General features: G+C 46.6%; 1 protein-coding gene across 1 annotated transcript in view; it reads right to left on the bottom strand.

The window, feature by feature from the left end:
- Positions 1-12,869, bottom strand: part of LOC135309149 (TGF-beta receptor type-2-like) — a 30,294-nt gene extending 17,425 nt beyond the window's left edge. The window contains exon 1 of the mRNA XM_064435098.1: positions 12,641-12,869. Within this exon, the coding sequence (XP_064291168.1) occupies positions 12,641-12,692 (52 nt within the window). The 5' untranslated portion in view covers positions 12,693-12,869. The remainder of the gene's footprint in view (positions 1-12,640) is intronic.

Raw genomic sequence — 12,869 nt, 5'->3', positions numbered from 1 at the left:
GCCGTGGGGGTGTTTTGTACTGAGGAAGCCCAGGGTTGTGCCCAACAAAGCCAGCAGCACCCAGGCCAGCTGGAGTGCCAGGGGCCAGTGAGGAGATGCTGGCACTCGGCAGGGAGAATTCGGCCAGAGCAGTTTCTCCGTGATTTTGGTCAGTTCACGTCTGGGTGGGGACAGGGGAGAGTGCCTGGCCCTGCACTCCCCCACCTGCCCTCGGAGCCACTTGTCTCCTCCACCCACTCTGACCGGATCTCGAGCTTCTTTCACAGATTCCACTTTCTGTCCCAAAGCCTCTCCTGCTGGGACAAGCCCTGCTCCAGCCTCTGTGTCCCTGGGGTGGGGATGCTGGTGCCCAGCGCTGGGGCTGGCAGGGGCAGCCTGTGCCTGGGCCAGCGGGGGGGCTGCAGGGGCAATTATTTGCCATATTGTGCTCTCGCTTGTGTTTAAAAACAACAACAGCTCAACTGACTCATAGGTCCTACGGCCTCTGAGTCATTTTTTATTTCTGGATTTCACTGCTCTGCCCTTTGCAATGAAGGGAGTTGCATGCTCACACACACACACACACACACATATCAAGTTCACATTTGTTTTTCCCCTATAAAAACAAAACGATTTCCATACCATTAATGAAACAGAAATGGTTTGACTTCACGTACCCTGGCTTTTATTTTCCATTGTATAAACTCTGCAGATGAAATAATGATGGTTGTAAAGTAAACCTCTCTTTTTTTTTTTCCTTTCCCTTTCCAGGCAGCCTCTTTTCGAAATAGCAATAGGGAGTCACTTACAGACTTGGCTTGTGCTGCGCCTGTAGTAATTAACCCCTTCATCCCCAGCTTTCCCTCTGCTGGAAGTTAGCCACGGCGTGGGTGAAGGCATCAGCAGGTCTCCTCTGGGACTAGAAGCAAAGCGGGGGAGCAGAGCAGGCGGGGAAATGTGGGAAAGGAGGCCAAGAGCTGCTCCAGGCAGAGCAGTGGTGTGTGCCTGGAGCAATGCACTCGTGGGCTGGACAGCTTTCCTGGGAGAGCCAGAGTGCTGGCACTGCAGGGCCAGAGGTACCTTCAGTCTTCCTACAGCCCCACTTTTTTTTTCTTTTAATTAAATTTAAATCAGCACTACTGTTTTGTGTTTAGCCTGGCAGCCCCGTCCTGGGTCACCTCCCTTCCTTCCCACTCCCCAGGGACCACCAGTGAAACGTTCTCTCTCCTCCACAGGCCACTGCAGAAACAATCTGTGGTAAATAATTAATCCCCTAATCTTGCTCTTTCTGTTTACAGGGCCGCTGTGATTTTACGCAGCACTCGGAGGAGCGTCACTGGGGTGAGGTAACACCTCACACAGCAGCAGAGCCAGCTGGAGCTGGGCTGAGCTGCCCTCCCCACGAGGCTCCGAGCTCTCCTGACAGACCCCCACCATCACACACGATCTGCCTGTCTTCAAGGCCTCCACACGTGCCACAAGCGTTTTTCCTAATCACATTTATCATGCAGCAGCACAACCCTGCATCCCCCAGCGTTGGATCAGATGCTTCACTGATGCCTGGCCCTGGCGAGCTGGTGACACTGAGTTACTGTTCCTCTTCCCAGACTGGGTGATGTGTTTTATATTATTTCTCTTGGATTTATTGAGCATTATGTAACTGGCTAACCAATCCCGCATGCGATGCAATCGTGGCTGATTTCATGTCAGTGGAAAGTAAACAAAAAAATTGCTCTGAAGTGGCTAAACTGAAATTCATTTCCACATGCAGAGCAATTCCTGGAGGATCTTTCCCATCTCCTCGTGGTTAATTTGCATCCAAGCTCTCATGCAACCCATTAGAAAAGAGTTATGGAAAAATTGCACATAGAATATGACAGTGTGTTATGAGGAAAAATTATTAAGATGAAGTTTATTTTACTTAAATATTTTAAAGTAAGTTTGTTGATTTCTCCTGTGCCTTGAAATGTGTGACACTTGCCTGTTTTTGTCTTTCAGCTGAGGAACTCAAAATGTGAAAGTTACTGCCCAAAGAAAGTTTGGCACTAAAGTTTGAAAAACCAGGCAAGCCAACCCTGAGGTCCTGAAGCCCAGCAGGACCCAGCCCAACAAGACAAGGAAGATGTTCTGCCTTTGCTGAGCTTTGGAAGCACTGCAAATATCAGGTGAGGCAAAAACTACACCCCAATTAGACTCTGAACTCAAGGTCTTTCAGGAGCACTTGCTTTCTGGTGTCATGGACAGCATCTTAATGCCATTAACCAATTTACATTCAGAGATGTTGAGCTGAGGATGGGGGAATGTAGAAGGGATAAAACAGTAGTGGCTTTGCACTATTTAATTTGTTTTTCTCAGTGTCTTTGAAATGTTCAGCAATGTCTGAAAATGATGTGTGTATTTCTGGATCCACTTCACTGAAATATCAGTAAAGTTGGTGGTTGGGGCTTACCTGGCTGGATGTTACTTATTTATTTTTCAGTCAGTCCCTGAGGCAGCAAAGCACCTGCTTCACCTTGGCAAGAAGCTAAGTCCAATTAAGCTGAAATGCTGTATTAGACCTGGCTGGGCTCATGGACCATGTAACACCATTTACCAGTTGCTGGGCTGGAATTTGAGCATAAAGGTGACTCCAGCTGTGATCCAGGGACAGATGAGGGTGGTGAAGGGGCAGGATGGGACAGGGCAGTGCTGGTGGGCAAGCTCACAGCTCCATGTGGGTGTCACCACTGCACCTATCCTTGTGCTGACTTGCTGGATGAGGAATGCTGTCCTGAAACAAGGAGAAAACTCAGAAGTTAGGGGTTGTCCCCTCTGCTGGAGGCTAGTTTATTCCTTTGTGAGATGAGCAGGGATGCTCTGCATCCTTCCTTGAAAAGACAGCTCGAAGGAGGGTTGAGGATTAGAACAGGTTAGCACAGGAATCCCTCACATTGCCCAGGACAGCAGCTTGAGAGTGGGGTTTTTTTACTCCCTACCTGGTGGATATTGTGGGTCATTGTGTAATTATGGTCACTACCTCCAGAGCCACAACCAGGGCAGCAAAACTTCCCTGGCAGACAAAAGCAGGTGTAGGTTTGCCTGGTAATACCTGTACTCATCCCTTTATGCATCTGTCAGCCACTGGGCTATGAAAGTCAGATGAGGGCAGCTATGACACAAACCAAGTTTTGCAGCCATCCTCTGTCTGAAGGTGCAACCTTATTCAACAAGTCCCTTTCATTGCCCTATGTCCCCATTTCCTTCTTGTTCCTATATTCTGCTGTCCTTTCCACCTTGTTGTATTGGAAAACCCTAGAGAGAGCAAGCCAAGCCAGCAGCACAGCCTGAAGTGCCTGGGAGGGAAAAAAGCCCCACAGCCCAAGAGAAAACCATGGATACAGTGTGGTGACCATCACCAGCACCACAGCATGGCCCCACAGCCACAGCAACTCCCACCAGCCCTGACAGCAAGCGAGGGGAATGTGCCACTCCTCCTTCTCAGATGGAAAGCAAAGCAACTTATTCAGGGTCTGAGGAGGGGGGGAAATGCTGAGTTTCAGCAGTTCATAAGTAATTTTAGCAGCTCTGCCAGCACCTCTGCTTATCTGGGCCTTGCAGGGTGAGGCAATGCATTATCAGCACATCACGCTGCCAGTGGGGTTTGCCGAGGGCTGAGCTGGCACATCCCCAGTGGAAAGTGCCTTCTAAGGATTGGGGATTTGCATGCCATGTTTTCAGAGGGCTCCGAGATTTCAGCCCTTTGAAGAGCACTTTGCAGTGATTCGGTTTTGACTAAATTCTTGTCTTAAAAATAAGTCCATTCTCCCACCTCCCACACTGCTGGGGAGCAGGAGTCACTGCCTGGTCACGCACGGGTTTGAGCTCATCCTGTTGCAAGTTGCTGCAAAAATTGCTGAGGATTTTAGAGCACTTTTAGGACTGAGAGCTGCACGACTGAATTCGAGTCAACCAAATCCATTCTGCTGTTGCCATCATTTTTATTGCTCTTGTTTCTGCAGAGGGATCAACAGTCTATTCCATATCCCAATTAACTGCAGCTTCTGCAGCTCATTCTCAGATGCAGCAGTCATGAGTTCCCCCTTTTACACAGAAAAAGCAGCAGCAATCAACCAAGTAGCAAAAACACGTGAGCTGCAAGTTGGTAGCAGACATTGCTCTGCCTAAACTACTGCCTTTCAAGTAAAACTACTGTGCAGCAGTCAGTGTTTTCTTACTGTTATCATCATATTATGCTCTGGAATTCAATTATCTGTGTATTTTTCAGGCTCTGCATGAATCCTGGATTTCCGTGAGTAGATGGAATTGAAATTGAAGGATACCATCCAAATAAGTAAACACGTCAGAAACATTATCTGGGTCACATTTGGGCACCAGGGTTCTCTCTGTTTTAAGTGCAAATGGGTTAGTGATGATTTAGATGAACTTCCTGAGGAGTGTTTGAAATTCCTGGCACACGTTTGGTATCCCATCTGCTGGAAGATCTTTGATGAGCCCACAGAGAGACATTGGACTGGAGCTGCTGCTCTTCATCTCTGGTTGGACTTCTTGTGATTGACCAGTTTGCATTTTTTGCATTTGTATTACTTTGATTCCCAAGGAGAGAAAGGGCTTGCAAGGGACTGTGTCACAAGCTGCTGGGGCAGAGATGTTCTGTGAACTCTCCATCCGTGTGCTCTCATCAACTTGTTCCAACACTGCCAGCTCTTTATGTCTGCTGAAACTATTATGTAGAGTCAAATTTTGCCCTTGTTTAGGCCAGCTCGAACAGTAATTAAGTAATTTGTTCTGTCAGAGGGAACTTGAGGCTAGCTTGGGTTACAGATGCTGAAAACTTTCCGCCTTCTCCTGGAGTGTCCCATGTTTAGCACATAATAGATGGTGTCTTCTTCTCTTTTGTGCCATTCTTCACTTGTTAAAAATTATCTTTTAAGGAATTGTGTTATAACTTACCAAAACACACTGCCTAGTAGGGTTGAAGTCAAACTGAATATTTTCCATTTTTTAAAGCAGAAGAGAGCTATGGTAGGAGGGCAAGGGGACTGGGATTGGAAAGGAATCTTTTTCAGAAATGGAACCAAGAGTCCTGTTGACAGAGCCCAAAGTACTTTTTCTTTGCACATAGAAGTAACAGGAGCTTGTTTGTCTTTGCAATGCCTCTCAAGAGATCGCCCTTGCAGGAGAAGGAGAAGATTCCCATAAGTTCCAGCCCCTGGGCAGAGCTGCAGCACAGCTCCAGAGAGACTCAGCAGCTGGGGGAGATGAGGTTCAGGGGGCAAAGCTGCTCTTCCAGCATGGAAAAAATAACAAAGCAGGGAATATTCTCTGTTCCTCATCTCCTGCTCTACAATCTCTTTGCACTAGTGCCTTGCCTTTTCAACTCAATATCCTGCCTCTGGAGACCTCCTGAGACATGCCACAATCTGAATATGCTGAGCAGTGCTTCTGCCCAAGCCACAGCCTGTTGCAGAGCTGACAGCCCTGGCCAGGGTGAAAGGAAGGCTCATATGTGATGATGCTGTTCTACAAGCAGGTGAGCACAGGGCACAGATACAAAACCACAGTAAATGTTTGCTGAGACCTCACCCCCAAGCTAATAGTTTCTGCCTCTGGTGGGAATGTCTGCATTTTCTTCCACTGAGTGCCTTTTGACATATTAAAGGCATGGCAGGAACTGAGATCCCGGGGGATCCATTGGTCTTATTTCTGTGGATGCTTGTACCCTGGGTCTATTTGAAGAAGGATGATTCATTCAACTGCTTGAGCTTATGGGTCTGTGTGTCACTTCCCACTGCAAGAAGAAGGGTCTTCTTTGCTATCATGGACTGGTGGGGCTAATTTTGGGATAGACCTAGCATGGAAAAAATGCTTTACACAGCAAGACAGCAGCTGATTCAGTTTCTTCCATGCTGGATGCTGGTGTTTAGAGTCTCCAAGGCAGGAAGTTTATCAAGCAACATCAAACAGATGTTCCTCATCGTGTTCCAGCTGCATTGACTGGCAACCTGCTCAGTCAAACACTCGAGGGGGACACAGGCGTTCATTCTGCACGGATAGCAGTTTATTTAACAATCCACCTGGAAGCAGCAAAGGATCTTTTAAAGGAAATATCTGTACCAGTGTTCATTGTAAATGCACCAGAAGCTCCTGTAGTCACAGCAGTCACAAGAACCGTTTCCAGGATGGGGCCTGAGTTATCCTCCAGAAAACTCAGGGGGATAAATCCTCCTGATTTTGCACGAAAAGTGAAGAAATTTTTCTCTGGATTTTCACACCTGCTGGTCATGCTATGAATCCACATTAGCAACAACATCTTTTGATGGGATGCACGGTGAACTATGGCAATGCAGGATACAGCTAAGCATTCTGGTTTGGGATGGCTGAAAGGAGAATGGATCAGTATCAAAATCCCAGGGTTTTCCATTGTTGAGCCAAAGAAAAGGCCCCTCTTAGTGGCCAGGAACTCCAGCAGATGTCTCTGAACCTTCCAGATGCAAAGATGTGTGTTGTTCCCAGAGGGAACATCTTCACAGGGATGTTGTAGGAACTGAAGAGATTAGGAGAGATTTGGATAGTGGGGCAATATCAGACATCAGTGGGTGTCAGCTCAGGTGATTGCTTCAGGGCTCTGCCCTGCCTGGATCCCAAAGCAGGGCAATAAGCCAGCCCTGCTTGCTGGCTGCCTTGGCTGGCACAAGCACAGCTGTGCTGCTTTGCATGCAGGGTGTGCATTAGGGGCAGTGTGATGGTCCTGGAGGTCTGCACTCTGCAGCTCCAAGGCATGCCTAGAGGACTTGCCATCAAGTGCTGCACAGGCAGGACAACAGCTCTTTGCAGGCTGAGTGAAGGCAGTCTGGAATTTCCTCCAGAAACCTTCACGGCTCACCAGCACTGAGTCTGGAGCCAAGGTGGAAAGTGCTGGGGAAGCTTTCTTTGGACATCTACTTGTCCAGAAAGACTGGAGTTTTGGGTCCAGTGGAGAGTAACTGACATGGAGCTAAAGGGAACATCTCCATCCACAGTGTGGGAAGGTGAGAGGTCTTCTGGCAGCTGGAATGTGCCCAATATGATGTGCTTCAACTACTTTGAGAGTTGTGGCCACTTTGAGAGAGGCGCAGGTGGAACTGGAGCACAGGACCCTGCAAAGTGCCACTGCTGGAACCCCACCTCAGCCCCCCACTATAGCTGGAACTGCACACCAGCCCCCCAGCTACAGCATGCCTGGGCTGATTGCTTCAAATCACTCAGCTAAAAAGTGATAAGGTCCTTAAAAAAAAAAAATTGAATCCAGGGTAGCACTTGGGTTTAGGCATGTCCTTGGGCTGCTGGAGTCCACACAGTCCATAGTCCTACATCCAGCACAGCCTGGCAGGCTGCAGTCACAGCTGGACACATCAATGACCTACATGCCACAATGAATTTGCTGCAGTATAAATCAGCTGTCATTGTTCCTGGCTTATCAATGGGAAGGAAAACACTGGAGTGCAACAACTCCATGAAAGTTTAAGTCTTGGAGTCTCATAATTGGTAGAAGCATGGGTTGCAGAGGGGATTGCACGATAAGAAGGCTTTCCCACTTCTCCTAAAATTTTGACAGTTTCCAGAAGCTGGCAGCAGAGTTTCAACCCTAAAAGATGAACCAGCTGAAGAAGAAGAAATATGACTCTGGTGGACACTACAGATCATTTCCAGAGGCAGGATCACAAGAGTTGACTCTGAATTCAGGGATGTGCATGCAAGCGGGGCCAAGACAGCTTTCAGCCACTCCTTCACTTCCCCCTGAAGATCCCTAAGGAAATGTTATCCCACAGTTGGGGTCCAGCACGGACATAATGTAGGCTTGATAGGGCAGGCAGCCATCAGTGGTGTTATCTCCCTTCTGCACAGAGGCCCCTTCCAGCGCGAGGCTTTCACTTGGCACACAGCGCTGAACTCGGGATGTGAAAAGAGCAGAGTGTGTGGGAGCTGCTGATTGTGTCTCCTTGGTGGGACTGTTTCTTTTAATAAAAGTATCAGATGTTGCGCTTCCTTGAAAACATGACAGTCTATGGGAGAGTTCATTAGTTTATGGCAAGTTGCAACACTGTGGAGCCTGGCTGAAAGCAAATGTTATTGCAAAGAGTTATCACTAAGGGGAGAGGAAAACAATGTCCTGAGGAAATAAACTCGACAGAGCAAATCACAGAGCAATATAAAGCTGCGGAGTACAGGCAGTAGAGCAGAATTCTTTCTCAGAATAAAAGGCCCCAGTCACCTGTTTTTAATGCCAGTGTTTGCTTTCTGCATATTCAGTGAATACGTGGGATACATCTGTGCAGAACTATGTCTCTAATGGGAGTAACAAGTATCATGATTGCAGCTGGCTGAACTTATTTACTACTAGTACACAAAAATGCCTTTGGGGCCATCATTAAACAGTGATAACACCAGTAAAATACTGGTAAACATCAGTTTTGTGTTGGTTGTTGGGGTTTTTTGGTTAGAAAATGGTGTGTTTTAATTTCAAGTTGTACCAAATATTTCAGAAAGTATTTCTTTCCTCAAAGCCCCCTATTAAAATACAGAGTGAAGCTTTACTGTTGGTCAGCTATACCAATGACTAGCCTGTCTCAAGTCTGAGCAAAGCTGGAGGTGCCAGGGGAGAGGAAATACCAGTTTTCATTCATCTCACATAGCTGTACACTGCCACTCTTCTTGACCTTCAGTTAATCTAATTCACACCAAAGACTGAAACCATAGCATCAGATTTGGAAGTGTGTAAAGGTGAATTGAAAATAAGCCTTCACTTTCCTTGCTGAGTCTCATGGCACTTACAACATTGCAGAACACTCCAGTTCTGCATCGTCAGGGTTTTTCTTGTGTCTTCCATTTTTATTTCCTAACTGGAGAATTTGCTGCAGCTTTGTTCTTATTTAGCCTCATGGTAGGATGCACAAGTTTCTCCTTCAGGCAGTGGGATCCTGTGCCTGCTCCACCCAGAGCTACCTACACTGAGCCAGTGTGGGGCTCTGGTAGCCCCTCGGAGCTTTTTGAGGGTGGAAATTTCTTCCTTTATTTTAGCTGTATTAAATCAATATGACACAGACTGTCATAACCAGCCCTGTGTCCTGGGGTGGGCAGTGCCCACCTTCACATGCTGCTTGACCTGGGAGGAGAGGTTTGCTCTGCTGCTCTGGCTTGTCCTTGGACAAATTCTGCAAATGCCTGTGAAATGGAGGGTGACGCTTCCTTTGTCTTTTTCCTTCCCTTGTCCTCCCACTGTTTAACCTAGTGTTCCTGAATTTTGCATGCATTGGTGTTGGGCTGCAATCCCAACAGAGCCCCTGCCTGGGCTGGCATTTTGGTGGCACTACAACCTCTGGTTTTAGCTCTGGTGACCTCAGAAATAAGAGGCCAACTTCTTGAACAAGCTGCCTGAGGAGCCTGGGATAGGTCAGAGATTTCTTGGGCAGATCAAAAGCCAGAGATGCTTTTCTGACAGCCCTGGAGCTCCCTGTCCTGATTTATGAATTCTATACGCTCTATATATTTAGCTGAAGAGGCTCACTGGGGGAACAGTTTTTGCAGGCAGGAAAGAGAATGTGACATCACAAAGCCACCATCTATCAGGAGATAACCCCTCAAAAGCACTCTCTGTAGAGCCATCAACCATGGCAAAGGGAGCCCAGGAGACTTGGCAAAAAAAGTCAGAATATTTCAGTGGACCAGCATTTTTAACAGGAGACCTAATTTTGGGGAAGCAGACTCCAACCCCAGGAACTGGGAGCTCTGGACTTGGGGTAGCAGACCTGCAACCTCACCTAATTTCAAAAATCTTCTTTCTCTTTCACTGGAACCTCACCAGAGCCCAAGGGTATAGCTTGTCTCCCTTGGTAAGTGCTACGTGCCTTGGCAGATTTGGAGTTTCATATCCTCTTTTGGAGGCTGGATGCACAAAGGCTCTGCCAGGCTCCTGAGAGCTGCTGTCACACCAGTGACACTTAGCTCATGGTCTTGAGGCTCATGTTCTCCACAGGTTAGAGAGCTGTGATGCTTTGCTGTCCCCTCTGTGAGATGAGACTGAGCTCAGCCCCATGCCTGTTTGGATGTGAGCCCTGTTCCTGACAGATGGAGCACAAGGGATAATTTCCCAATATTTATAGAAAACGGGGAAGGAAAAATCCTAATTCCTACTTTTAATGCCAGAGTGTTCCCATGTGCACAATACAGTAATCCTGATATCAAATCTGCAGTTTCTGTATAGGTTATAGACTTCCAAGCAGGTAATCATTGCAATCCTGAAGTGTTTGAGCAACAAACATCCACCACATCCCAATCCTGAATAACTACCTGCTGGAACAACTTTACTGTGTGTGCCCCATTTTAGCTTCCAGTGTGCACATCTTGTTTTATCTCTGTTCCACAGAAGAGGTAGCCCTCTGCCAGAAAAGGTTTTCCCAGGACCTGGCTGTAGATGGCCAGCTCACCTCCCAGCTCTCTCCTGGCCAACCCAAAGACCCTGAAAGCCTCCAGCTCCACCTCCCTGTATGACAGTTTTCCAATTCTGAATGATCCTCGTATTTTTTTGTCCTGGTCCAGGGAAGTCCAGGACTGCACCAGCTCTCTGTCCTGGAAGGATTCTCTGCTCACCAGTGTGAGGGTTTGTGTCAGCAGTGGTGAAACTACAGCTCCTGTCTTGACCTTCTGCTGAGAAAGCCATGTAAAATTGCTGCCCTCCAGCAGGCACTGCCACCGAGGAGAAGTTTAAGGATGGACATTTTGAAGCCTTGGTAGGGCTGGCCATGGAGAATTAGGGAAATCCAGTAACTGAATTTCAGTTTTCTGGGCCATGTTCCCTATGGCAAATCTTAAATATCTGTGCCAAGAGGAGCAACTTTGCTGCTGCCACCAAGGCAGCACTGTCATTCTTTAATGAGAGGTTTGATGAGTGGTGTGATTTGTTGCTTGAAGAACAGCTGAATGTGCATATTCTGTCAATTTGGGGAATTTGGGGACCTAGGTTTTCTCTTCTCTTTTAATGCCAATGCAAAGTGGCCTCCTTGGGTACTTTTACTTTCTCAGAATGACTGTAGGGTCAATCTTAACACTTAATGCAAAGGAAGTGGATGTAGTCCCAGAAAACATCTATCATTGGTGAGCTGAATCACAGAGAACAAGCCTTGGCTTATTTTTGTTACCCTGTGCAGAGGCAAATTTTGTCATCATATCACTCATATAACCTTTCAGATGAACTTAGTAATGGTGATATGTTTTGGTTTGGCTTCTTTCAAGGTTTTAACCTTGCCTTTCAGAAAAAGGAAACCATAAGTTAAATAACTCCAAAATTAGGTATTTCTGAAGGATAGTTAGTGGTCTTCTTTCTTACCAAAAACAATCCAAGACTGTGCTTTAAATAATAATTTGTAGTAATTCCTGCTCCAAATGTGATTAAGTTAGCAGGACGTTATCAGTATAGCATGCTACATTTCAAACCACACGTTAGGGTATTATCTACAAAAATGAATACTATAGATCTCTGTAAGTTTGAAAAATCAACCAGATACTATGTCCTAAATCTCCCCATCTGGTTCTCTCCGCTTCAACAGTTGCACCCATGGTTTTGTTTGCCTACACACAAATTACAGACCAATCATTCTTTTATTCCCTGATCTTGTAGGTAGGGGGACCCATGTAAAGTGAATGCAGATACAGATCCCTGCCCCCAGTGATTTCATTTGGACGCAAAAATACTGGAATTATAATCCTCCTCTTTCATCACTTTGAGCACAAAGTGATTTTGGTTGTATTGAAATTTCTATAGCAAGGGCAACAGGTCTGTGTTTGTAAGAGTTCACTTTTAAAAGTAGCGTCCATGCAAATATATAAATATATGCTTTTTAGGAATATATGCTTGTATACACATACACAGACTCTGTATATACAGAAAGACACACACACATACTTAGGAGATGTGTATATAACACTCACTTATATACAAATCCATTCCCTGTTATGAAACAATCATCAAGATATAAACAAGAAAAAGTAAAACCACGGATGGGCACTTTTTCAAGTGCTGCTGGAGGGTTTTATCTACAGAATTGAAGAAGTGCTATCAAAACTGAAGCAGGGCACTTATTACAAAGAGATCTTTACGTAAGTGCTGGAAAGGTTTGCCGAATAACCAGATGTTGTTGCAAAGACACTTCTCCTCCCCCTCTCCCCACTTCTTTCCTTCTTTAATAGTTCGATTAATTCTGTGCATAAACCAGGGCTGATAAAAGTTCTAAGCTGCAAACCTCACCACATCTGGACACTGTCGAAGCCAGATCGTTCAGCGGTGCACTTCAGTTGCTTTTAATCTCCCTCAATAAAATAAAAACTTCCAACAAGTAATGCTGACCTATATATATTTTTGCACTGTAAACACTGACATCTGCGAGCTGCTCCAAGCGAGCACACAGCACTTTCCACCACGCTTGCCCCTCGCCATAGGAGAAATACCCAGCTCATGAAGTCGTAGCAGAGTATTCAACTAAACTCTCTGCTATTTCCAATCCTCTGGCTAATTGCTGTCAGGGGACAAATCAAAGATTAGCTGTTTTGCTGGAGGAAGGAAAAATAAACGACCTCTCTGAGTATGTTGCTTAAAACACTGCCTGACCAGAAACATTTTTCTACTCACACAAGGAGAGCAGCAGCAAGGAAAGCAGACCCGGTCTCCTGCAGTAGCCCATTTCTGGATCCCCCTGGCAAGCAGAAGCCCAGCTTCACGTTGGTGACCAGCTCATCCTCCCTCGGTGCAGGAGGATTCCTGCCTTTCTGCTGTCAAGCCCGGAGCCCCTCTGTGCGAGGCTCCCGGCTCCGGCTTGCCGGGAAGGCGGATCCAGCCGCTACAGCCCAGCTGTGCGTGG

This window comes from Passer domesticus, chromosome 10 (genome assembly GCF_036417665.1).
Source record: "Passer domesticus isolate bPasDom1 chromosome 10, bPasDom1.hap1, whole genome shotgun sequence".
Lineage (NCBI taxonomy): Eukaryota > Metazoa > Chordata > Aves > Passeriformes > Passeridae > Passer > Passer domesticus.
The sequence above is the reverse complement of the archived record's forward strand: the minus strand, read 5'-3'. Positions and strand labels throughout refer to the sequence as shown.